Source organism: Corella eumyota, chromosome 2, assembly GCF_963082875.1.
Source record: "Corella eumyota chromosome 2, kaCorEumy4.1, whole genome shotgun sequence".
In the NCBI taxonomy this organism is placed as follows: Eukaryota; Metazoa; Chordata; class Ascidiacea; order Phlebobranchia; family Corellidae; genus Corella; species Corella eumyota.
The window spans coordinates 16,698,076-16,723,920 of NC_137491.1; the positions used below are offsets into that span (position 1 = coordinate 16,698,076).

At 29.2% G+C, this 25,845-nt stretch overlaps 5 protein-coding genes across 6 annotated transcripts in view; all 5 read right to left on the bottom strand.

Annotated features, from left to right (window-relative positions):
• LOC145743773 (uncharacterized) overlaps positions 1 to 9,009 on the bottom strand; it is a 48,491-nt gene extending 39,482 nt beyond the window's left edge. Inside the window, exons 1-13 of the mRNA XM_082561816.1 lie at positions 8,903 to 9,009; positions 8,458 to 8,530; positions 7,996 to 8,132; positions 7,420 to 7,546; positions 6,684 to 6,838; positions 5,982 to 6,183; positions 5,227 to 5,366; positions 3,006 to 3,155; positions 2,676 to 2,790; positions 2,254 to 2,387; positions 1,608 to 1,739; positions 987 to 1,121; positions 394 to 546 (exon numbers count right to left, since the gene is read on the bottom strand). Of these exons, the coding sequence (XP_082417942.1) occupies positions 394 to 546; positions 987 to 1,121; positions 1,608 to 1,739; positions 2,254 to 2,387; positions 2,676 to 2,790; positions 3,006 to 3,155; positions 5,227 to 5,366; positions 5,982 to 6,183; positions 6,684 to 6,838; positions 7,420 to 7,546; positions 7,996 to 8,132; positions 8,458 to 8,530; positions 8,903 to 8,950 (1,701 nt within the window). The 5' untranslated portion in view covers positions 8,951 to 9,009. The remainder of the gene's footprint in view (positions 1 to 393; positions 547 to 986; positions 1,122 to 1,607; positions 1,740 to 2,253; positions 2,388 to 2,675; positions 2,791 to 3,005; positions 3,156 to 5,226; positions 5,367 to 5,981; positions 6,184 to 6,683; positions 6,839 to 7,419; positions 7,547 to 7,995; positions 8,133 to 8,457; positions 8,531 to 8,902) is intronic.
• LOC145743774 (coiled-coil alpha-helical rod protein 1-like) lies at positions 9,009 to 12,086 on the bottom strand. Its single transcript, XM_082561817.1, has one exon. It carries the CDS (start codon positions 12,049 to 12,051, stop codon positions 9,334 to 9,336), a length of 2,718 nt encoding a protein of 905 aa, XP_082417943.1. The 5' UTR covers positions 12,052 to 12,086; the 3' UTR covers positions 9,009 to 9,333.
• A 706-nt stretch (positions 12,087 to 12,792) lies between these two features.
• On the bottom strand, positions 12,793 to 13,990 carry LOC145742535 (heparan sulfate glucosamine 3-O-sulfotransferase 3A1-like). Its single transcript, XM_082560311.1, has 4 exons — positions 13,976 to 13,990; positions 13,770 to 13,888; positions 13,377 to 13,560; positions 12,793 to 13,311 (listed from the first exon to the last, which is right to left on the bottom strand). Exons 1-4 carry the CDS (start codon positions 13,988 to 13,990, stop codon positions 12,793 to 12,795), a joined length of 837 nt encoding a protein of 278 aa, XP_082416437.1.
• Positions 13,991 to 14,663: 673 nt separating this feature from the next.
• LOC145741970 (mitochondrial import receptor subunit TOM70-like) lies at positions 14,664 to 20,599 on the bottom strand. Of its 2 annotated transcripts, none has more exons than XM_082559679.1 (13): positions 20,365 to 20,599; positions 19,947 to 20,120; positions 19,406 to 19,532; positions 19,046 to 19,155; positions 18,730 to 18,845; positions 18,578 to 18,663; positions 18,079 to 18,206; positions 17,401 to 17,535; positions 16,948 to 17,060; positions 16,458 to 16,569; positions 15,851 to 15,948; positions 15,401 to 15,523; positions 14,664 to 15,161 (listed from the first exon to the last, which is right to left on the bottom strand). In XM_082559679.1, the coding sequence occupies exons 1-13, from the start codon at positions 20,551 to 20,553 to the stop codon at positions 14,999 to 15,001; spliced, it is 1,674 nt and encodes a 557-aa protein (XP_082415805.1). In that variant the 5' UTR covers positions 20,554 to 20,599; the 3' UTR covers positions 14,664 to 14,998. The 2 variants fall into 2 exon arrangements, with proteins under 2 accessions (XP_082415805.1, XP_082415804.1); XM_082559678.1 differs by having other exon boundaries at positions 20,335 to 20,599.
• Positions 20,600 to 21,342: 743 nt separating this feature from the next.
• LOC145743929 (alpha-N-acetylgalactosaminidase-like) lies at positions 21,343 to 25,844 on the bottom strand. The gene is made up of 6 exons (XM_082562003.1): positions 25,645 to 25,844; positions 24,716 to 24,872; positions 24,242 to 24,499; positions 23,358 to 23,571; positions 22,892 to 23,052; positions 21,343 to 22,073 (listed from the first exon to the last, which is right to left on the bottom strand). The coding sequence occupies exons 1-6, from the start codon at positions 25,824 to 25,826 to the stop codon at positions 21,798 to 21,800; spliced, it is 1,248 nt and encodes a 415-aa protein (XP_082418129.1). The 5' UTR covers positions 25,827 to 25,844; the 3' UTR covers positions 21,343 to 21,797.
• Position 25,845: the final 1 nt, after the last annotated feature.

A 25,845-nucleotide genomic window follows, 5' to 3' on the forward strand; every position in this document is an offset into this window, starting at 1 on the left:
ATTCTATTAATCTAGTATTAAAACACCTAATGTAATAATAAAGAAAATTAGTATTTCCAAAATAATTCCTCGCATAATATTAACCCTTGCTAAGCTATAGGGAAAACAACAAACTGTGCAATGCATATTAATGCAAACAGGTTTTTGTAAATTGAAAATTCATAAATATTTTAACAGAATATTTAAAAGCGATGATGTAACGTTGGTGTATGAATAATGAAACACTTTTAAATTTATATAATCTGTAATTTGTACTTGCAAACTTTAAATTTTAATTAAAAAGAAACTGTTTAGTAACTTATAAAAACCTAAAAATTGTTTAAAAATTTGTAAAAAAAAGAAAAAAATAATTTTTTTTATTAAATTAATAAATACAAAAAAAAATTTTTTAACCTGTCTGTGATGTTGAGTGTGTAAATTTTTGAGTTCGTCTGAATGTTCGTTGTTCATTAAATTTACTTTCTTCTCATTCTCCTCCTCACTTTTCTCCCACTCCTCCTTCCATTCTCTTTCCTTGCTTGCAAGCTCCTCCAAGACATTTGCATTCTGTGCATGAAAAAAGTTAAATTAAAATAAAAAAAAATAAAAAAAGCATTTTTTCTTTAAATAAATAATGATATTTACAATAAAAAAATAATTTTAATGTTTTTTTTACAATTATTTATTCTTGATGTGAAAAGATCGACTTCTCAAACATAAAGTAACAGAAGTTACCTCAACCCAGTCTTGAGTTGCCTTTGGTAGTTTGGAATATTATTGAATATAATTGCCTGACAATTCAAGTACTGACAAGGTGTTGGCTTAGCAGGAGTTCATACTGTTAATAGTGCTTTTCTCAAGAGCGCTACAGCATAAGAGCTGTGAGGTTTAAACCCATGACCTCATGTAGTGAAGCTAAGTTTTTTGACCACTACACTAAACTGCTGCTAGTTCAACAAAAGATTATCATAAAAACCCTTCTTATTGTAATTTTAATCTTTTTTTACCTTTTTCGTTAATTCTTCTATCTCAACATCATTTGTTTCAAGTTTTTCATTTAATTGTTCTTGCGAAATATTCAACTGAGAAATTGTTTCTTTGTAATTTTCACAATCCTCTAATAAACGAGATTTTTCGGTTTTCTGTAAAAATTATAATTAATTTTTTCAAATACTAAAATAATAAATAACAAATAAGATTTAATAGAAACAAACATCTTTATGTAATGAAACTTAGTGGACAATATATATATTTTCATGTTCAATTTGTAGCTCTTCAAAATGAAAAACTGTCATTAGAGGTGCGTGGGTAAATTATCACGAGCAAATATTAGGTGAAATTTTCGATCATATTACAATTAAAATCCCAACCATAGTACAGGCTATCAACTAGTTAACTAATAACTAATTTAAAAAAATTTACCAAAAACATGATTTAAAAACTTAAAAAATTATCGAATGTGGTCTGCTGGCAGTTGTTTTTTATAAAAAGCAATTTTATAGTAAATAAGTAAAATACAGTCTGTAAAGGAGAATTAACATGTTAATACCACCGGCCTTTTAATTAAAAATAAAATTATGCCAACAAAGGGAATCAAACACAAGACCTTAGGTATAAAAAATACAAACCAGTTTGTTGGTTGATTCTTGGTGTCGTTCAACATCGTCTCTGAGTTGTCTTTTTTGCTTTTCAGAACTTTCAAGTTTTTGACTCATTTCAGCTAACTCTGTTTGGTATGTTACAACCTCATCACCTAAATCCTATAATAACAACAATAAAACAATACAAAAATTAAATTTTTAATTATTAAACATCCTTAAAGATATCTAAATTAATGGACATCACGCACACTATAACTATAGTTTTTTTTGTTTATTTTTAATATCAATTAAGTGATAGGTTTTTGTAATTTAGTAAAAAAGGATGTGCTTTGAGCTATCCCCTTCACCAGGTTTAAGAGTAAATTGTGTGGCATTGGTGCAGTTCGAATCCCAAACCTTCAGCTCATAAGCTAATGTCATAGTCAATATATGGTAGTTATTTTACTATATTTTAAATAAATATGCCTTAAAAATAAAGTTAATATATATATTGTATATATATGAACAGAAATATTAAAAAACCACCAGTTGTGGTGCACACAGACTAAAAATATAAATAACAGTGTCATAGCACATCAGTTATATGCACTGGTATCACCACATGGGGTTCTCGGTTGGATCCCCACTGCTTCTATTACAAACTTTAACAACTAAATTGAAATCTTCAAATAACCTTTATTTGTTTTTTGTGGTTGATGTTTTCCTTAGCTTGCACTTGCACTTGTTTGAGCTGAATTCTTAAATTATCTCGTTCAGATTCTAATTGTTCAAGTTGTTTGCTGAACGAAGATTGAATTTCCGAACTCACTAGAATTAAAAAAAAAAGTTAAAAAAGATGAATTAAAAATAAGATAAATTTCTATTGTAATTTTACAATGCTTTCATAATGTCTAAGAAGCTCTTTTTGGACACGTTTTATTTGTAACAGGCCAAATTAGCTTAATTTCTAAATAAAAGAATAGAGAAAGTGAAAAAACGTAATTTTCAAACAATGTATGATGGCTAAAATAAATAAGTGCCATTTTTAAGTTTTTTTAGTGAGAATGAATAAGTTTGTAGTAGCAAAAAATTATAAAAAGTTATCTTTTGTGTTACCTGTGTCAGCCATTTCAAGTCTGTGTTCCAAATCGTGGTTAACTTCCTTTTCTTCCTGAAGTTTTGTTTCATATTCATCAACATTACTGACCAGCTGTTGGTTCAACTGAATAACCTGAAAAAATAGAAAATTTAATAAATAGAATTTAAATAATAAAAAACATTTAACTTGTTTTTTTTTATGTATTTAAGTCAACAAAAGTTAGTATCCTTAACACATTATTTGAAATTGCAACTTGGTAGCAGTTGGAATTAAACTTAAGACCTCACACATTTAATATAAGGTTTACCAAAACAGACAATTATTTTATTAAAAAAGTAAAATTTTACCTCCTTATCATGTGTCCTCTTGATGTTATCATTTTCTCGATATGCATTCTCCAGTTGGGAGCTGAGCATCGCAACTTGCTCTCTTAATGCTCTCACATCCTCCGGATCAAATGACATCCCAGAAGTTTGTTCAGATCTTGCCTCTTCCATCTAAATATATAATATTTAAGTGAAGACAAGTTTGTATGATTTTAAACATTTAAAATGGAAAATAGCACAACGAGAATTGAGGTAAATACTTAGTTTTTGCATAACCTAGATTTCCTATATTTCTACTTAAAGCATTATCAATTACACATAATAACTATTCTAATACAACTTTAAAATAAATTCATACAATAAAAAATTATAACTTATGGGGTTGCTATTAATTTAAAACAGTTTTACTCAAAAACTATATTTATTATTGTTCTAATACCTTTAAATTATCTTATCTTAGTTCCTTTTAGGATGATATACAGTTTTAGACCATAATTTAATACAATTTATTACTTTAATATTTTTTTCTAAATTTCATAAATATTGTGAGATTTTTTTATTATGTCTGGTATTTTAAAGTTGTCTAATTACACAAGCATTTGCCCCTCTTGGCTTTATATTTATCAACAGTAAAATTATTTGCTCAGCTCTTTTTTTAAGTTCTACATAAAATTCTAACAGCTTATATTGCCAACCTAAAAACTGTACTGAAACCAGACACCAAAAACTTAAAAATATTTGAATCATAACTGGCATAAAGTATGTTTTTACAAGCCAGCCGGCTACAAAGAGCTATAAGCACCACGGTATAAAAGTCTTATGTCGATGACATATTGAATTGAAAGTTTGGAATGCCAAACAAAGCATAGTATCAACAACTCAAGTGTTATTATCCTACTTGACCTTATATCAACATTGGAGATGGTAAATTTTTATAGGCATTAGACTAATGATGGATCTTTTTAAGATAAAGCAATAAATAACAAACAAAAATTAAAAAAAATAATATTATGATAATTTTTGCAGAATTTCAGGATAACAATTTTAGAAGAAAGTTTATGTTTTTGATTAAACGTATTAAAAATAAAAAAACACCTAAATTTTGGAATAAAAAGTTTAATTCAATAATAGTTCTAACTGTTTTAATCAAAAATTAACAACAAAACTGGAATTTAAATCAACTACACTTAAACAACGTTTTAAACATCCTTAAGTACCTATTATGTACCTAATTCCAGTTAGCTGAATAAAAAAAACACGACAAAGGACAGATTTTCATTCATTCACATTGTCGTCGTTTTTTGTTTACATTTTCGATTGACGTTATAGTGAAACCCAATCATGCGTAGCGCAACGTGTTTCTTTGACCGGTAAATTTAAAATCCCGGAAATAAACGGAAAAACAAACAGGACAATACAGTATCGAGTAATGTTTGTTTAAGTTTTATAACTAAAATAGTACTGGCTATTTTCACACAATTATTTTGTTACATTTATAAACAATAAACAATTAATTTTGATATTAATTCATAATTACAACAAGTTAATTTTTATTATAGTTTTTTACTTTAAACAAAAACTAATTTTTTTTTGAAAGTTATTAATACTTAATTTAAAACTTTAATTTTTTTTTAACAACAAATTTAAAACCATTGTTTTTTGTATCAGGCTATTGCTGACTTAACTAAAGTAACTTTACGTTGCATGTGCAAAATCCCTCCTTAAAATTTTCTATTTTTTATTGTCTTCTAATAATTTTAAATCTTTAATATTAATAAAATATACATTGACATTAACTAGTATTATGGAAAAAAAAACATTAATTTTAATATTAAATTTAATTACAACACGTTTCTAATTTTTTTTATATTAATTTTTTTATTTCTCTATGAAAACTAAACTTTTTTGTTTGAGTTTTTACTAATTTTTTTTTAATTTTATTAAAAAATTGAAAAATTATTCCTTGTAATAAGCTATTGTTTACCTAATAAATTAAATATATTTTTTTACATGTACAAAATTCCCCATAAAAATTCTCAATATTTTAAGCACCTTATTAAATTTACCAAAAATTTCAAAGTGTTTTTAATTTTTTTTAAATTAGTAAAATATAAATTAACATTTATTACTGCCATAATACTGTTAAAGCCACATCCTTATAACAAAATTACCATTAAAATGTAACAACACAAGATAAAAAATAATTTAAATAATTTAATTTAAAAAAATTTCATAATTTTACCTCTTGTTTATGTTTTTGATTTAAATCTTTCATAGAATTTCGATGTTCTTGATTTAAAGCTGCAATTTGTTGGCCGTGATTTTCTTCCAATTCAACTCTCAACATTTCCTTTTCTCTTTCTATTTCACCTCTTACAGATTCTACAAAAAAAAGTTCTTAATAAAAACAATTTATTTTATCAAATTTATTACAAATTTTATGTTACATTAACTTTGGCATAAACAGGCAACTACATTCATTATACATACATATTACAACAAGCAAAAACTAAGTCTATAAATAAACCTTTATACCTTAAAAAGGCAATATATAAATTTTATTTTTTTTGTTTATATATGTATTTATTCTTGATGTGGGAAGGTCGACTTCACGACCTAAACATAGAGTAACAACTGTTACCCCAAACCAGTATCAAGTTGCCTCTGGCAGTTTAAGATATTATTCAGGCTTAGCAGGAGTTTATACTCTTTATTTAAGCCTTACTCAAGGGCGCCACAGCATGAGAGCAGTGGAGATTAAACCCATGACCTCATGTAGTGTAGCAAGTGTTCTAGTGTGGCAAGTGCTCTGACTATACCACACTGCCGGTAATAAATAGATATCTACAATAATTGGCAGTCAAAACAACAAGTAAATTAATAAAAACAGACTAAATAAGTAAAAGTGCAGCCAGTTTAAAGAGCACTCAACTAGTATACCAATGCTCTTGAAGTAAACATTTAAATTTTAACATGCTGTCATTATTTTATTATTACCTGATAGCAAATCAGCTGAGATAACTGATCTAGTTTTGTCCAGCTCTGATTGTAGTGAGTTGCATTTTTCCATTGCTTCGCCAGCCTCTATACTTTTCTGTTCCAATTTTGTTGCCATTAGTTGTAGAGACTCTTCTTGTTTTGTGATGGCACTTTGGTAAGCATCTAATTTCATTCTTGTTTCCATTAATTCGTTTATGATCTGGTCAATTTTAAGAAAGAACAATTTAAACAATCAAGTAGAGAACAATTAACAAATTTTTTTTTGTTTTTTTTTTAAATATTTTTTCAATAGCCTATTTTTTTCAGACCTTATAGCTTAAACATGAAGTAACATTTGTTTGATTTACCCAGTCTTGAGTAAACTTCGGCAGTTAAAGATATTATTTACTACAAATGGCCAACTGATAATTAATCTGTCAATTGTTTTTTGGGTTATTAGTCCAAAAAAAAAATTCTCGATGTCTTTAGTACTTTATTTTAAGGCACTAAAGCATGAAAGCAGTGGGTCCTTAAACCCAGAACTTTTTTCCAAATAAAAAACTTAAAACTTCTCAAATATTTCAGAGTTTTTAGTTTTTACAAAAAAAACTTTGTAAAATTTTTAACCAATTTTCTTAAGTCTTATGCCATAATAGTAGCTTACCACAAAAATATCATAAAACAAAAACAACTAAAAAAAGAGAATCAAATAAAACTAACCTGTCCCTTCTCCCCTCCTGTATCTTTTACAGCATCTGTTGCACGAGTAAGTTGATGTTGTAGTTGTCGCACATGTTGTGCGGTCTCACCGACACTATCTCTCAACTCGATGATTACACCATCTCGTTCCGATATGTTTAAACTTGATATCTCGCCTAAAATATTTTTTTTTAATTATTTTATGCTATGGCTTCGACTTTTTTATTTAGCGAATTATGTTTTGTTCTTTGTTTTCGAATTATTTCATTATCTTCTTAGTGTTGCCAAATAAATTTTTCATGACCTTAACAGTTCTTAAAAACATAAAACCCTAACTTAAAGTTAATTTTTACTGTTCATTATATTAATTTATTATTACAATATATTTCATTTGATGGTTTTTAGTTCTTACATCTTATCATATTTACAGTACTCAGCAAAGTTATCACTTCTTCAACGGCTCTAAAGTTTTAAAAAAAATTCACATATTTCTAATGGCCTAGATATCATTTTTAACCTTTTTTTAACCTATTTTAAAGAGTGGATATTAAGATTAAAGTCAAAAATCCGCAGGTACTCACTTTTGACAAAATTGTTAATAACTTTAGGTTTGTTTTATGTTGCTTGAATTAGTTAGAGAATTAAAATGCTGTTGATCCCACAAAATCGCCTATTTCATTATTTTAGTTACAATCAAGGTAAGATATAATTACAACTTGCGTTAGAAAAATATTTAACAATTAATTCAAATTCCTACTTTGATCTCTTAATTCCTTATTTTCAAGAGTAAGTTTCTGTAAAGCAACTTGTTGATCTGAAACAGTGAGTTCCAATTCTTCAATTCTTTCAGTGGGAGTCAAACCCAATGCTGAACCAGCTTCTTCCTATTTATACATATGGAAAGGTTTTTTAATAAATTTACCTTGCTCTTAACTAATAAAGTTAAGCAATTAACAACATATTTTAAAATATATAAGGTCAACTTCATGACCTAAACATAGAGTAACATTAGTTATCTCGACTCAGTCTCAAGTTGCCTTTTACTTTTTGGGATACTATAGATTTAAATTCCTCGATAAGCCTTACTCAAGGGCGATACAGCATGCAAGAAGTGGGGATCGAAGCCAGCACTTGTTAGATTTTGATAATATTTCCAAAAAATGCCAGTCTTAAACTGGCAGTACAAATTTTAAATCAGTTTAAATGCCAAAATAATATAGCTTACAAAGCAACAATTAGCAACCCAAAACACAAGCTTTGTTTAGCCTACAACTTTATATTGCTTGTAATGCTAAATTAATCAAAAAAAGTTTTAAAAAAAGATGCTATGGACCTCTGTTGATATTTCATCAGCAGTTGTGGAGGACCTCTCTGAGTCTTCTGATGCGGAGAGTGAGAGAGCCTGACTATCATCTCCGGTGTTCACTGCAATACTGTCTCCTGCTCCTACTTCCGAGTGGGAACTATCTCCTAAAAAATTTGAAAAATTGGTAAAAAATAAAAATGAAAAAAAAGGAAATCGAAACATGAAAGGTTTTAGTTAAAACAAGCAAAATTTGGTTTATTTTATACTATTAGATTAACTTTTAAATAAGTTATATAAATGAATAATAAACTAAACGAATTTTAGTTTACAAGTGTAATTTCTATTTAAAAACAATAAAAAAACAATTTTAACAATAGCAGTTTTATACCACATTGTTTGGTAAAAAATGTTAATACAATAGGTTAATTGTTTATGGAAAAGTAGTTACACCATTAAATTAACATTTTTTAAAAGTTAAAATAAATATACTTGGTGTAAGTTGATTTCTGTCATCTTTTTTCCGCTTTTTTGAACTTGATTTTTTTTTTCGAAAACTAGCGAGCTGTTTAAATAATTTTAATATTAAAAGATTGTTGAATATCATATAAAAAAAAAATAATTTTAAATAATGAGACTTTTAAACGTTGCTGCATAAGTAATTGTTATACATAGCACAACAAAAATAGCCTATTTTAAAATGCCAAGGCAATTTTAAAAACTTGTGAAATATAACTACGTATATATATTAAGATAAAATCCATATATACATTAACATAATATTTATTGTATCATTTACAGTAATTATTGTTGCAGATGTGTCAAAATTAATACATAAAAGTTAATTAGTTCGAATTTAAATTATTAATAATTTTTACAACAAAATATTACTACTAATACCCCACCATTAATATTTTATCAACAAATAAACACTTACCCTTGCTTTGCCTGCAGCAAGCTTTAATTGTCTTTCCTCATCATCCATTCTTAATTATTTAATTAACATTTACAAAAAATTATAATATTTAAACTCAATTAGAAAATCTAAAAATACAATGATAATGTTTTTTAATTGAGAGAAAAAATACAAAATTTTAAAGAAAATATTACCATTTCTATAAAAAAATGCTAATGATAATCCTACTACAAAAATAAATATTTAGAATTTTAAGTATATATATAGAATATGTATATGTACACACCAAAAAATTACAGTGTTAAAAAAACTAAAAAAAGTCTATACAATCCATACCTCTTACAAACACAGAAAAATTATACATAACATATATATATATCACAGTTCCATTAAAATACAAAATATAGGCACCAAAAATTTCACAATAAATTCTTTAAAAAAAAGGTTATTAACTAATCACTATCTTCAGTCAAGATCTTGTTACTTAAATTTGTCAGATCCTGCAACATCTTATCCACACCCTCATCTTTCGATTTTGAATCTTCAGCAAACTGCACGAGCTTCGTCGGTTTTTCAACACAGCTTGTTGGCTTACCATCACCAGATGGCGCAATTTTGTTGGTTTTATCGCTTAGAAAATGTAGTTGAATAGGCTGGGCACGTGCTGCTTTATATACTGATGTTAAACCTTCTTGTCTTAGAGTGGTCACCATTAAGTTGTTGTCCCTTTGAAGGGATTTAATTTCTGACTTCATCTTTTTTTCCTCGTCAAGCCAGGTAACTCTTTCTAATTCAAGCTGTTCGCTGAAGCGATTTCTTTCTCTGGTTGCCAGTCTTTCTTGTTGGCGCATAGCAACCACAGATTTTGTGAGTTCTCTTTTGGTTGTGCTAATTTGGTCTTCTTTCTCTTTAATTTCATCCAAATATTGTAACTTTAATTCCTCAACAGCATCGTCTACGTTCTTTTGATTCAAAGATTTCAGTGAGTTGATTTGACCCTGCAAGATTTCTTTATCCGACTTTAGATCTTCCAAAGACTGAACTAAATCGTCAACTCGTGATTCCAACTCCTTAACCTTAGCATCATATTTGCTGATTGTTCTTTTTTGCTCTTCCATTTCAAATTTTTTGTGCTCATCCGACTGCTTAGCCTCCATCATAAACTGCTCGAAAGACTTTGCGTCCTCCAGTAATTGCTGACTAAGCATTTCGCGTTCCTGATTTAATCTTTCGATTTCAAAATTCAGGTTTGTGTTATCCACCTTTTTCTCAGACACAGTTTTAACTTTTTTGTTTCTATTTTCTAAGCAGACTCTCCACTTAGCTTCTCTTCTAAGAAACAGATCATGAACTGTTCGCAACCGATTATTCGCAAACGAAAGGCGTTGATCAAGACTCAAACATTTTTCCATTACCTTGGTTAAATTTTTATTATATGATGTTGTAAATTGATCCCTTAGCACTGTTACATTGTTTAGTAAAGCTGCAATACTGTAATTTTGTTCTTCTAGTTTTTTTTCAGATAGAGTTATCTCTTCGACAAGTTTCACATTCTTAGTCTCAAGGGATTGGTTTTGGTGTTTAAATAATTCTAATTGCGCTTCGTGGTTTCTTAATTGATTTGTTGAAATATTAACTTGTCTAGTTGAGTCTTGCAAACATGCTCGAAGCTCCTTATCAATTATTTCATTCTTTGCCGATTCTTCTCTTGCCAAAATTTGTAGTGATTTATTTTGTACCATCAGTTCGAAGACTTTTTGTCTCCACTGTGATGTCACAATACCGGCTTTGTTTTCAGATAAAGAGTTACTTATCGCTTTTGAGTTAGCTGTCACAGCCTCTTCTTGCAATTCTACTATTTTTGAGATAGATTCAAATCGAACATTTAAGACCTCTAGTGATTTAATTAACTCTAACTTTTGACATTCCAAATCTTTAACATTGTTTTCCATGATTTTTTTGTCATTTTTCCATTGACTTTTAGCATGATCATCAGCCTGTATTTGTGAAATATAAGATTTTAAATTCAAAATAACCTTTCTTTCATTAATTAGATCTTGATTTACACATGTAATTTGCTGTTGCAGAGATTCTTTTTCGTCTTTAGATGACTTTAATTCGTTTTCCAATTCAATTATTTTTTTATTTAAAGACTGGTTAAGATTTTCTGCTCCCAATATTTGTTCTTGTAATTTTTGATTTTCTTTATCAACATTTACTTTTTCTTGTTTAATTTTTTCAATTGATTTTGACATTTCATGATTACTATTATCAGCTTCACTTTTTAGTTTTTCTTCCCAAAATTGAATTAATTCTTTCTTTTCCTTCTTCCAATTATCTTCCCTAGATTCAAAATCACTTTTAATTTGTTCAACCTCTTGTTTGTGGTCATGGTTTAACTTTTCAATATTTATATCCTGTTTCCGCCTTTCAGCCTCTAGTTGATTATTATATTGCTCACATTTACTTAATTGAACATTTTTTTCCAGAATTAATTTTTGTTCTGATGATGCAATATCAGAAATTAATTTAATTTCGTTTTCATTTTGATTTTTTATCTGATCTTCATATTTTTTAATTAAAACATTTTGTTCGTTGTTCTTAAGTTCAAGTTGATGACAAATATTTTCCGATTGCCGTAATTCGTGTTCGTTATCACTTAGCTGTTTCGAAGCATCGCATAAATCTTTTTGAAGTCTGTCAATAAATTTAACCTGTTGGTTTAAAATATCAGCATCGTGCCTCGTTTGGTCCTGGCCGAGCTTTGATTTGCTAACCATGTTTTTGAGTGCTTTGTTTTCTTTTTTTAGCTCTATGATCGCATTGTAAGCAGCTTCATCAGTATCTGTGGTCTCTTCTTCACTTTCTATGAACTGTGGTTCAGCCCAATCGTAACCTGAATCGACATATCTCGATGCACTATGACTTCTTCGAGATAATTTAGATTTTAGTTTCGCTCTATGCGGTTTTGGCTGTTGTGAGGCTACACATGGAGAGTTATCAGCGCTTCGGAATGGTCTTGCTCCAGTTGGAATTAAAAAATCACTTGGTGTTTTTAGAATTGATTTAGGTGATTCCTTTTTGAGTAAAGTGTTTGAACTAGAAGGGCTTGCATTAAGTGAATCTGGTTCAAAGTGTGAAGGCGGAATTAAATTATTTTTATCAGACATTTTTGAATTTAACAACAGAAAATAAAATATAGAAGTCTTTAGTTTATCTAAACATTTTTAAAAAATCACAATTTAATTATCTGAATATTAGAAATACATGAAATATAAACGATCTTTTAGCTGTTTTAGGTGAAAGTCGGATAGTCTGGTAGCAAAAACCTATTGCCATACTTTTATTAAAAATTCAAAGTAAAAATACACTGTTAATTAATATACTTTGACTCAAATTTGTTAAACTATTTTCTTTAAAAAACGAATGTAATTTTTTCCGTTTTTATCGTTTTTATACGACTAAAAATACTTTCAGCGAAAAATTTACTTCAGAAATTGTTAATTCTGCAAGCTGCACGTTTTCCTTAAAACAAAATACCTGTTTTTAGCACAATATTTTAATTGCAAGTGGGTTTATTATTTTAAATACACATTTTAAATATTCCCACGGTTTGCGCCAATCGTAAAAATAAATCACCTGCGAACTTAATCAACCATGGCACACAAAATAACCGATTTTCATATTTTTAATTTTTTTATTTGCACTTCGATTTATCCTCAATTAAGAAAAAACTTATTAGTTTATAGAATTGTTGTAAAAATTTGTAACTTAAAATAATTTATAAATTAAACAATTAAATATATTTATAGATAAAAAAAAACTACTAACATTATGATTGTGTATTTTTATTTAGAAAAACATAGCTAGTAAAGTTCAGTTATGTTAATACAAAATTGATAATCAAGTATTTATATCCAAGAAAAAGTTTGATTAAGTATTTGAAATAACTCTTTGTTGTATGGTTGAAAAAAATCACGCAAAACCGTAACAGAACTGGGCTCTGGTGTAGGTTTATTTTCACCTCTAGTACGTGAAATTTTTTTGTACATGCAAAATTGTTCGATTTTTGGGTTAATCATGCAAAAGAAGCCTGTCGTTTCGTTTTTGTAAAAACTATGTAGGCCTAATAAGGGCGGAATTCTTAAAAACGATTCAATTTTAAGCATAAGGTCCCCAGGTCGGTCTATAAGCTCTTCGCCACTTAAAACTAAAATGTCTTCCTTTTTATATCTTTTAAGGAATTCTCGTATCCTTGGAGAAAACATTCCGAGGCCCACAACCGGCATTGCGCCTAAGTTGCCAAAGTTTATCCACTCATCGAATTGTTTAAATTTATGGGTGCCCTCTTCGATTTTAAACTTGTTTCTCTCCAAAAATGAAATTTCGTTTTCCACGTACTCACCGAAAGTTTTGTAATCCAACTTTTCCTGAAAAAAAAAATAAGTCAATACAATTTAAATTTAGCAGGAAATCTATAAGGTAAAATACTTGCCGGACTCATATCAGACTGGTGCATGTACATAGAAAAAGCTCTGAATACAGGGTCGCACAATAGGATAATAATTTTTTGCGGTTTTAAATCTTCGTCATCGTCGAAGCAGTTTACATTTTTCCAACACGAGTTATCTCGAAATGCCACGACCCGATATTTTCTTTCGACAGCCTTCATTTCATCTCTGCAAGTTAAATAAAAAAACATTTTTAACTATATGTTATATAGGTAGGATAGCCAAAACCTAGCGATTGTCTTATTGTTTGGTAACTATTAAATAAATATTTGATGGTTTTCTATTGCCAAAAACAGATACATCGCTTAAAACCCGAAATCTATAAACAGATGCCTTGAATACTATTTATTGTTGAGTAACAATATGATAAAATGAACCTGTAAATTGATACATCTTTACACACGTGGCCTCCTCGTAGAAAATGTACATCTGGGTGCTGATTGGTAAACTCATAAATGGTTTGAGTTCCACATTTTTCCACACCCATAAATCCAACCTAAGACAAAAACTTTTAACAATGATTTTTTTAAATAGATAACTTTGTAATTTACATAAAAATAAAATAAAGTGCAATGAAGCATACTAAATACAGCGCCATGATCAGACAACATATTTGCAATAATCTTATAACAAAAACATGAACGATGAATGTAGTTTAGCAATTAGATTTACCCTACCCTAAGCGGTTCAATGTTGAGGTTAGATCTCGCTTGCTGGGCCGCTAAGAATTCTTTTTTGTTATTAAATGTCCGATGACAATTCTTTGTGTACCTTGGCGAAAACACACTACTAAAATATATGTTTACTGATAATATAACTAAAACCAGTATCACAAAATTTATGTTAACTCTCATCTTGTTGTTTAACATCTACATAAAAACACTGTACATTAGTATTAAAAAAACATGTGCCTATAGGTTTAAGTCTGATTATATTGCTGTTTTTAGCAACTAAACAGATATCTAACAGTATTTTATAAAAAGGAAATATTTACATGGAAAAAACGTGGGAAATATGCCTTTTATAAAATCCAACTTCCTACTATATTGGTAGGCCTATCCAATACAGTAAAGTACTGTCAAGTTACCTAACATTTAAATCAGAACGGGTAAGATTGGCTATTAAGAAATTATTTCATCAACTTTTGAAACTAAATATTTAAAAAAAAGTATTGTTAAGTTCTAATATATGGCAGCTAAAAGTATAACAGGTTGTGTAAAATGGGTATTCCTTATTTTACTTCTAATAAAAATACAAATTTTGAAGTTGCAAGTATTAGAATTTATTTGGTCCCAGTTGGTACAACAATAATTACAAAATATAAACTTTACACACAAAAATTACTCGGACACGATTACACTTAACTAAATTTGAAGAATTAAGTCATGATTGTATTTAAAGATCAAATAAAAACAAACCAAAAATAATTTTTAAATTGCAATACTGTTAACGTATTTGGACATTTGGTTGGTTATTGTATTATACAAAGGCCCAAACAGTAATTTTACTTTAACAAAACACAAATAAAATAACTTACATAGTATAGCAATTGCAAACAAGATTTTTGTACTTTTTTTAAATGTATTTAAACTAACTTTTAATTCTTTTACATCATTCCAGGCATGGGAGGGCGCAATCCATATTTTTTTGTAATATTACCTTGGGCAACTGCTGCTGCTTGCAAGGCAAATAAATGAGCCATTTCTAATTCAGATTTTGCAAAGTCAATGGCGTGGCCGAAATGCAAAGTTGCCTTGTCCAGATTGCCTCTGTAATTTCGGAAAATATATATTAGTATTTTTTAAATCAAATGAATTCAAAAAATTAAAAAAAAATAATAATTAAGGAAGCAGTTATTTCCAAAAAAAAAAGAATTTAATAAAATATTAAAATTGTTTGAACCTAAAATTTGGCTTTCTAAGACTGCTAAGCTGGCCTAAAAAGCTTGATATATTTATATAACAGAGAAATTTTTACTTTCAAAAAATGGAATATAATATGGTTTCACCTTTGAACTTCTATTGTGCCCATAGTTTCGTGAGCGAAATCACATTTGTTGTCAACTTCTAAAGCTTTTGACACAAATTTAAGAGCTTCGTCAATATCTTGTTTCCATTGTAATTGAAGTAAACTAAATAACAAAGAAAAGTCGAAATCAAAAAACAGTCACCCAAACAATAAAATAGCTTTTGTACTGTGTTGTATAAATATTCTTATGAAATGTGCACTACAAAACAAAAAAGAAAAAATTAAAAACAACAGTTATAACCGATAAAAATTTAAAACAAAACATTAGTCAATAAAAACAAAATTTTAGAAAAATAAAGCATATTAAAAATAATTTCTATTAAATAATGGGGGAAAAGGCAACACATATAAAACAAAATAATAAGGGTAACAATGCTGTAATTTACATATCAATAGCTTAGTTCTACTTTAAATCTTCTAACAACATTACCCTCTGTGCACATATAAAGTTGCATTATCCGGTTCGATTGAAATTGCAGTTGCAAAAAGTTCATCAGCTTTATCGAAATGTCCACTATCAGTTTGTGCCTAAAAATAAATGGGTTTGTTTACCTTTTGGACAGTTAAATATTAACAAGTTGATAGAAATTAAATAACTAAGTTTAACACAATTAAGTAAGTAAAAAACTAAAGCCCCAGTAGAATAAGGTTTTATCTATTTGTTACTTGATTAATGTAAGTGAAACAAATTTTAAATTAATTATTAATATTACTAAGACTAAAAAAACACAACAACATTAAAATAGGGAATTCAAAATATTAATTATGATCAAACACAACAATAGCTGCATGGCCTTTGTTGAAAGTACTAAGCATCACAACATAAGGTCCTGGGTTTAATTTCAAGTTCTTCTATTTTATAGAAACCTTTATTAATTCAAAAACTGAAACATTATTAAATTAAAAAAAAATGGAAATAAAATATCACTAGACTGACAATACCTGAAATGGTTTAGTAACAAAAGTTCCAAAATGGTTAAGCGTAATAACAAGTCATTAAATTACTTGCATGGATTTTTGTGTTAAAAATATTGTACCTGTGCATACAGACCATAAGTTTCAGAGCATTTTGGATATTTATCGATAATTACTTGAAATTCATTGGTGGCAGTTGTTGTTAAAACCACATCATTTTTAGCCACTGCTTGTCTGTGTTTAAATAATAACAAATGTAATATCAGTGAAAGGTAATTAATTTGTTCAGGAAATAACAGACTTCCTAATTTTAACACACAATAACATGTCCTCTAAATATTAAAACAAATAATTTTTTGGGCGATGACAATAAATGAATACATTTCGAATTCGAAACCATAAATAAAAATACTTTCTAAAAACTTAAAAAAAGAAAGTTTATAAACAGTAGTTTTCACTGTAATTTTTGTGAAAGTTTATAAACAGTAGTTTTCACTGTAATTTTTTGTGCAAAAAAAATCAAGTTATTTTAATATTCTAAGTCTTTTATCTGTACATGTATTTATTTGTGTATACAGCATAAAAATATTATTTTTTGTTTTTTTAAGCTACCTGTAAACAGTGTAACATCGCTGTGCATGGGCCATTGCAAACTCAGGATTTATTTTAATACATTTGTCGAAATCTCCAAGAGCTCCATCCACGTTGTCCAAGAGAATATGTAACTGTGAAATACAATAATTATATGATATATCAAAAATTGTTATTACAATACCCAGGACATAAATTTTCTGGTAAATATCAAAACTAAAATCCAATTAAAGATTAATTTAATAAACAAGCATATTTAATATCATAACATCCAACATTCGGAAAATTAAATTAAGCAAAATTATTTCTAACAACTTTTTCAATTTAAAAATATATTTTCTAGGGCAAGAATTAAATTAATAATTTGACACAAAAAAATTCAACAGAATTTTCAAAAAACATGAGTAGCCTAATAAAATACTATTAAAAAAGCTAATATTTTTCTCCTTATACAAAAATCTAAAACCAACTTACTTGTCCCCTATGATGAAATACATCAGAATTATTTGGATCGATCTGAACAGCAATATCAAAATCTTCAGATGCTTCTTTCGGGTTTTGTTGTTGCATTTTTAAACTCCCTCGTTTAATTAATGCATTTGCTCGTAACTGAAAGAACATTTTGTTAGAAACTTATTAACAATTCTGATATTGGTAAAACCCTTCATTTGATAATTTAAAAAAAAACATCAATATAAATGTAAGACTACCAAACTTTCCTAAAATTTAAATTCACAACAATCAAAACAGATTCCTAATATTTGCAGCGTGGTGTAGTGGTAAGAACACTTGCTACACCACACATGAGGTCGTGGGTTCAATCCCCACTGATCTCATGTTGTAGCGCCCTTGAGTAAGGTGCTATAAACGGTACAAACTCCTGCTGAGCCAGCACTTAATCAGCAGTATAATTATCGGGCAATTATAATCTATAATATCCCAAACTGCCACAGGCAACTCGAGACTGGGTCAGAGTAACTGATGTTACTCTATGTTTAAGTCGGCATTTGACTTTCCCACATCGAGAATAGATAAGTAAAAAATTTATCATTGTTATAAAAAATAATTGACAGTAAGGTATGCCATTTTAAGAGGCACTTTAGCTATAATTAGATATTTATTTTAAAAATATTTAATCGTAATTTTTCTTACCTTAATGCAGGCATCTTTTGTATCAATAATTTTATTGAGGTCTGGTTGAGCTTCTGCAATGTTTCCCATAAGTAAATAAAATGTTGCACGTAACAACAGCGCTTCTGTTTTGTAATTCACACCCTCACCTAACATGAACATTAATTATTAAAACTTCAACTTTAAAATATCATGTAGAAATTGTCACTGATGTGCAAACACTTTATAAAAAAATTTACCAACCACAAATTATTCCAAATCAGCCAAAAAAATCAAAAATTTTATTGATTTATGTTTTTTAATAAAAAATTAGTAAATTTATCAACAAAAAACAGGTAATTAATCTAAATATATAACGGAGCGTAGTGGACAATAGATACAGGTCTGCCCAATTTATAGACTTTTGTGGTGTGCGGGCAAATAATTATTGAGGGTTGCAACCATATTACAACAATTAATATCTCGGCCGTTGGCAGGCTATTGAATAGTAGTATTGATAAATATGTTTTAAATTTCTTACTTTCTTGTTCGATTTCTTCAGTGCAATATTCGATAACTTTTTCAAATTCCTCGTTCTCGAATGCAATCTTTGCTCGAATGTAACCACTTTAAAAAAAAAAAATTAAGAAAAATTCTAAAAAGTTGCATTTAAAATAAATAATTGTATTGCACCTTTGTTCAGCCTTTTCTCTGTCTTCCTGAGTAAGTTTTTGTGAGATTACATCATCATGAAAACTAGCAAAATATTGTTTTATGAATACTGATGATGGTACCAATGGTTTGCGGTTCTAAAAAATTAAAATTAAAATATTTTATGAATGAAAAATTATATATTTACTAAGGTAATTTATATTAAACTAATCTATTTTTATATTTAATCGAAAAAATGTGTTTTTATAAAATTATTAATAATAATTCAAATAATACGATATCTCACAATGCCAAACAGTTTTATAAGAATTAACTTTCATAAAAAATATTGTTTTACTTTGTATTTTTCAGCTGCTTTTTCCTTTCCTATTTGTTTTAAAATGTCATCTGCAAACATCATCGTGCTGTTGTTTTGGAAACCCTCCAAAATGCAAACAGTTGTAATATCTGAAAAAATAAACTAATTTTTACAAATCAAAGATAAAATTTTTAACAATATATGACCCTAAACCCGAATTAAAACAACTAAAAAAAATAAATTTGAATATATTCTTAAGCTTAGCAGGCTCGGTCCTAATAATATATTAACTTGACTTTTAATTTTTCAACAAACAAAAATTCTAATATAATAGAAACAAACTTGCAACTTTTGTAAAATGAAAATAATTTATTATTAAATTTTACAGTAAAAAATTACCTTCCAAACAGTTTTCCCGTTGGCCCAGTTTTTCCAAAGCTTTTGACCTTCTGTAAAGAGCTTTTACATAACGTTGGTTAAGTGTAACTGCTGCTGTGCATTCTTCCAATACTCCCTCCCAATTTTCCTAAAATAATAAAAAAATAAATGTTGTATCGATTCATTTTTAAAAGAAATATTTATTTTTGTATACAATTATCCTTGATGTGGAAAGGTCGAATGTGCGACCTTAACTTAGAGTAACATTAGTTACCCTGACCCAGTCTCGAGTTGCCTGTGGCATTTTGGAATATCATAGAGCTGCTGATTAGGTGTTGGCTCAGCAAGAGTTCATACCATTTATAGCGCTTCATGTAGTGTAGAAAGTGTTTTGACCACTACACCATGCTGCTGTTATTTATATATATATATATATACATATAGATGTGCAATATGAAATTTACGAAACCTCATAGTGCATATTTGTTAACAAATTTTTTTAAATTTTCATTTGATATGAGAAATTTTACCCAATAATATTTAATTTGTTGTAATATTTTACCATTTTTTCCAGGGCAGCTGCTTTGTTTTGATGGTAAGTTGATTTTTCAATTTTGTGGCTTGGTGGACAGACTTCGATTGCTTCAGAATATTTGATTATCGCTTCTTTGTATTTACCTTGTTTAAAAAGTTTGTTTCCTTCGTTTTTAAGATCCTGAGCTTGTTGAAATGTTGTCTAAAAAGTAACAGAAATATTAATAACACAAACGATATTTTAATGTAAAAACTTTGTTTAAATTATATATTTAAAAAGAAGTTTTATTATAAGCGCTATCAGTGAGGATCGAACCTAAGACCCTTTGTACCAAAATAGCCTGTTTTTTAACTTCTGTCCATTATAAAAGTGAATAAAAGCAATCCAAACCATTTAAACAATGTAAAAGAATTACTTTTTTGGCTTCAACTTTAACTTCACTAACATTGGTTTCTTTTTTAGGTGACGAACTACCTTCCGGTTCACTTCTTGGCGCATCCAATTTGGATGTTGCTTCTTTTTTATCACCAGGCCGCGTGTAGTAGTAAACTCCTGCTGCCCCTATTACCACTGGAACAGCAACAGCCAGAGCAATTTTCCATGAGGGCCAAGATTTTTCGACGTTATCAGACATATTAGAATTTTATTTCAATTCTTATATTTACATTAAATTTTTTCTAATCGCTAAAATAAATGCAATAAATTTTGAAGTATATTATTTTACATGCAAAAATAAAATAAACATGAAAATAATTGCTTTTTCTAAATTATCGACTTTTTTAGTCTGCTAGTCTGCTAGTGGCTGTTTCTGGTTTCGTTTAAAAGTCAGAAAGTAACATTTTTTTTTAGTCATGCCATGTCTTTTAGCGCGCAAATATTAAATTTAAAAAAATTAAAGATCATTTAAAACAATCGTGAACAACCTAAACCTTTTCTTAACCCACTGTCACAAATGATTTTGCACAAAACAACTAAACTTCTTTGGTTTTCGCGATTTCCTAACGAAAACAACGTTAAACGATGCTGTTGATTTTTAAACACGTGATATTCATAAAAGCAGGGTTGTCAAAATATTAAACTAAATACTTTAAAATTTTCTAAGTTTTGTAATCGATTACCAACGTGGCGATAAATACTAAATAAAACATCATAAAATAAAAATTAGTTAAAAAATGAGTTTACTGTAGTGTTCTGGCCAAATACATTTAGTTTGATTCCCAAATATTCCATGTTAAATTGTTTTTAGTAAAGTCCTCAGATAAGTTTTAAAAGAACCTTTTATAAAAATATCTCCCTTCGTTTAAAATTAGTTCATTTTTTTTAAATAAAAATGTATGTTTAAAACAAGATGTATTAGGAAATCATAATAAAAAAAAATCAACCATTTCAATGAAATAATCATGTTTTATTAAACAATTACGCAAATAATTTTTTGACAGGCTTATGTAATGTATTTTTAGTGCTCATAAAAATAAACACAGATTACAACAACAAATATAAAATATTGCATAATTATAACAACTCATAAAAAAATTTAAGGAAAAGCAATTAAACTAATAAGTTTTAAAACAGTACTAAAGGTAACAACTCAATTTAACACTTTGCAAAACTTACCTTAAACCAATAGAAGTTTTTGTAATCACAGAAATCAGTTGAACAAAAATATTGCACAAAAAAACAGGAATTATAATATAATTTAATCATAAACCAATTTAATATTGCTGTAATCTTACATTGACTTTTTGCTACAAAATTAAATCTCACAAATGCAATAAACAACACAAATTGAACTTTATGAAATTTAAGAATAACAAATCATTAACAATTAAAATAAATGTGACGTGAAAATTAGAAGAATATAAATTTTTAAACTCATTTTTAAAAGGTGATGTCAATATCAATTTCCTCAAAGATTTCAAATTCCACCGGTATTGCTTTATACATTATAATTCCACTAGGGTCAACATAAACTTCAATTTGCATATCAGGAGAAATTTTTCCAGATGTTTTCTTTGTAAACAAATCAAGCAGAGTAGATGTGGTTGTGATGCCAAGTTGTCGCAGAGTAAATATGACCTGATGAGGGTCGCCGTCTGTCCTGGTGCTTAAAATTGCAATTGCACTTGCTTTGTTTACCAAGGGACGACTCCAAATCTAGAAATAATAAAAATTATTTAAATTCAATAATCTTCAACCAAAAAAAGCCAACTTTATAGCCTATACATAGAGTAACTTTTATTACTCTAAAATATACCTAAATTATTCGAGCCTGAACAAAAGGAAATTTTAACACAAGAGCAGTAAGGATCAAACTTAGAACTTTTTTTAGTAAATCCAAGTGTGTTTTTTTTTTTTTTTGTATATATCTTTATCGTCGATGTGGGAAAATCAAATGCGCGAATTAAACATAGAGAAACATCAGTTACTCTGACCCAGTCTTGAGTTGCCTTTGGCAGTTTGGAATATTATAGATTATAATTGCCCAATAATTATGCTGCTGATTAAGTGCTGGCTTAGCAGGAGTTCATACCATTTATACCGCCTTACTCAAGGGCGCTACAGCATGAGAGCAGTGGGGATTGAACTCACGACCTCATGTGTGGTGTAGCAAGTGTTCTTATTACTACACCACGCCGCCGGTTGTTCTAACCACTATATCAAAAATTAAAAAAAGGGTTTTTTAAAGCATCTACTGTTCTCCTTTTTGTAAATACTGTGATAAGTTTCGTAACAGATTGGGCAAATATTAGCTGGGTTGTGCAGTCTGTTTACATTAAATAACCTTAACTAATTAAAACCAGTGCCTTGCATTATAGCACTCAAATACACACTTGGCAAATAAAAGTGTTAAAATAGCCACCAACTGCACAACTTCCAATTTTGTTGATTATTAACAAAATATTAGCACATAAAGTGCAGTATTTAATTAGTAGGCCGTACCGAATAAATTGTGTGAACAGTTAAGTAATTACCTGAATGCTGTTACTATTCACATATCGGTGACCTTGTTTTCCTAAGGGATCCTGGCTGACTGCAATTACATCGCGATTCTGAAGGATTTCCACTGCACCAGGACTAATGCTTCTAAGGTCGTTTGACATAAACAAAGGAGCTGCAAGCATTGCCCACATGCCTAAAAAACCAGTGATCATTCATAAACTTATTAAAAGAATAATGTTGTCATAAAAGTATAAATCATAAAACTGCGAGTCAACTTAGAATTAACTAAAAATTAAATTGATTGTCATTTTAATTTTGGGAATATTAACACAAATAAAACAACTTCAATTAACTAGTTTTGGGGAAAATTTGCACAAATAGGACAATTTTAAAATAAATCACAAACAAAGGTATGTAGCCTTTATAAATAAGCTATATATATATAAAGTATATAAGTTAAAAGGTAATGAAATTAAACTAAAACTAAAAAAAACTTACCAAATTGTGATTTTGATTGTGTCAGACTCAAAGAGAAGTCCCCCACAATAAGCATGTCCGGATCATTCCATCTTCCAGGTCCGGCAGCAGGGATGAGAACATCTTGATTCTTTCCCCACCAATCAATAATGTTTGTCACGCTATCCCAAGAGTCCTGGATGTCTCCGTAGTTCCTCCACAAGTTGCAAATCTCACCCAGCTGGGTATAATTAACCTGCATATAATATTTATTTTAAACCCCAACAACAAAATGCTCTAACTATTTTTTTGCAGTAAAACAATTAGTAAAAAAATATGTTATCTATATTTCCAATGGAGCTTAGCAGACGATAGTTGCATGTGTGTATATCCAATTTATAGGCCTCCAAAATAGTTAAAACTGCCGATTGTAGTGTGCGAGTAAATTATCAGGAGCAAATATTAGTTGAAAGTTACAACCCTATTGTTAAACCAGGATGGGCTATTTATTAGTGGATTACAATAAAATATATGACTTGGTCAAAATTTTATGCCTTTAGTATTTTTTTTTATATATCTTTATCCTCGATGTGGGAAAGTTGAATGTGCGACTTAAACATAGAGTAACATAAGTTACTCCGACTCAATTTCGAGTTGCCTGTGGCAGTTTGGGATATTATAGATTATAATTGTCCAATAATTATACTGCTGATTAAGTGTTGGCTCAGCAGGAGTTCATACCGTTTATATCGCCTTACTCAAGGGCGCTAAAGCATGAGATCAGTGGGGATTGAACCCACGACCTCATGTGTGGTGTAGCAAGTGTTCTTACTACTACACCACGCTGCCGGTATATTAGTTAACATACTTGGTATATTAACTGTCAATAGTGTAAATAAAACTTTAAAAAATGATCAAATACTTACCTTAGGTGGTAAACCTCCTTCATAAGCAGGCCAACTACAATCAAACACAATGGGCCGTCCAGTTTTATTCAATGCACTGCTCATAAGTGGATAACCAATTTCTTTGGAAGTGTCGTTAGAATAACAACCGTCAAATTTAAGCATGTCGACTCCCCACTCAGCAAATGTGTTGGCATCAATGACCTCATAGCCTTGAGAGCCAGGGTAACCACCGCATGTTAGTTTGCCATAATCTTCGTATATACCAAGTTTTAAACCCTGCAAAATTAAACAGCCAAGTTTTAGGAAATAAAGCACAGTTAATCCAACAGCCCAGCAATTTTTTTAAAATTTATTTACCCATAATGTTTACAATTTTACAGGCCCCAGCCTAAGTAAAGGGTTACATTTTTCACCCAAACCAATCTTTAAAAGCCTGCCAAAAAGGCAATATCAGAAATAAGTAAAAACCTTTTTTTAAAACAATGTATGTACCTTGGAATGAACATAATCCGCCAAATACTTCATTCCATGTGGAAAGCGTTTGGGATCAGCAACTAACTTTCCATTAGAATCCCTTTCTTTCGACATCCAGCAATCATCAATGTTAACAAACTGATACCCAACTTCTTTCCAACCATCAGATGCTAATCTAAAAAAATAATTTTAAAAGAAGTTAGTATTGGTTTCCAAAAAGTGGACATTATAAACAAAAGACCGGCAGCGTGGTGTAGTGGTAAGAACACTTGCTACACCACACATGAGGTCGTGGGTTCAATCCCCACTGTTCTCATGCTGTAGCGCCCTTGAGTAAGGCGCTATAAATGGTGTGAACTCCTGCTGATCCAGCACTTGATCAGCAGTATAATTATCGGGCAATTATAATCTATAATATCCTAAACTGCCACAGGCAACTCGAGACTGGCTCGGAGTAACTGATGTTACTCTATGTTTAAGTTGGTATTCGACTTTTCCACATCAAGGATAAATATATATACAAAAAAAAAAAAAAAAAGTTTGCAATGTAATCAAAAAATTCCTGGACTGCTAAAGGCAATTAAAGACTGGGTCATAGAGCTAATTTTAACCCATGTTAAGACTGTGTAGCTGGTTTTTCCACTCCAAGAACAAAAAAATATAAAAAACAGTCTATTTTATAATAAATATCAACTGGCAGTAGGGTGTAGTAGTCAGTACACTTGGCTTCACCACATGAGGTCCTGGGTTCAATCCCCACTTTACTTAGTAAATAGTTAATTAGCAGCTTAATTATTGGGTAAACATAATTATATCCCAAACTGCCAAAGACAACTTAAGACTGGGTCAATGTAACTGATGTTACTCTATGTTTGGGTCATGAAGTCAACCTTCCTATATTAAGGATTAATAAATATAAAAAAATATAAAATTAATTATAAATTTACTTGTCAGCCATGTCCATGAAGAGCTTTTCACCAATACAATCATTCGGAAAAGTTTCACAATCTGTCACACATCTGAATCTTTCCCAAGCAAGCCATCCCATTGGCGGGGTTCTGGCAACCCCATTATCCAGCCCCACAGCTAACCCAACACATATACACACAGCAATAACTATCCTATACATAATCCTGTAATCTCGGCAC

What these genes read in the sequence shown, in the direction of transcription:
- LOC145741970 (XM_082559678.1), bottom strand. Translation starts at nt 20,553, where the DNA reads ATGTCTGATAACGTCGAAAAATCTTGGCCCTCATGGAAAATTGCTCTG. An exon ending in TTAAAGTTGAAGCCAAAAAA is followed by an intron (nt 20,121 to 20,334) that starts GTAATTCTTTTA and finishes GTTACTTTTTAG; the next exon opens with ACAACATTTCAACAAGCTCA. An exon ending in ACTTTATATGTGCACAGAGG is followed by an intron (nt 15,524 to 15,850) that starts GTAATGTTGTTA and finishes TTTGTTATTTAG; the next exon opens with TTTACTTCAATTACAATGGA.
- LOC145743929 (XM_082562003.1), bottom strand. Translation starts at nt 25,826, where the DNA reads ATGTATAGGATAGTTATTGCTGTGTGTATATGTGTTGGGTTAGCTGTG. An exon ending in TTCATGGACATGGCTGACAA is followed by an intron (nt 24,873 to 25,644) that starts GTAAATTTATAA and finishes TTATTTTTTTAG; the next exon opens with ATTAGCATCTGATGGTTGGA. An exon ending in AAGGAGGTTTACCACCTAAG is followed by an intron (nt 23,572 to 24,241) that starts GTAAGTATTTGA and finishes TATTATATGCAG; the next exon opens with GTTAATTATACCCAGCTGGG.
- LOC145742535 (XM_082560311.1), bottom strand. An exon ending in AAAGATGTATCAATTTACAG is followed by an intron (nt 13,561 to 13,769) that starts GTTCATTTTATC and finishes TTTAACTTGCAG; the next exon opens with AGATGAAATGAAGGCTGTCG. An exon ending in ACCAGTCTGATATGAGTCCG is followed by an intron (nt 13,312 to 13,376) that starts GCAAGTATTTTA and finishes TTTTTTTTTCAG; the next exon opens with GAAAAGTTGGATTACAAAAC.
- LOC145743774 (XM_082561817.1), bottom strand. Translation starts at nt 12,051, where the DNA reads ATGTCTGATAAAAATAATTTAATTCCGCCTTCACACTTTGAACCAGAT.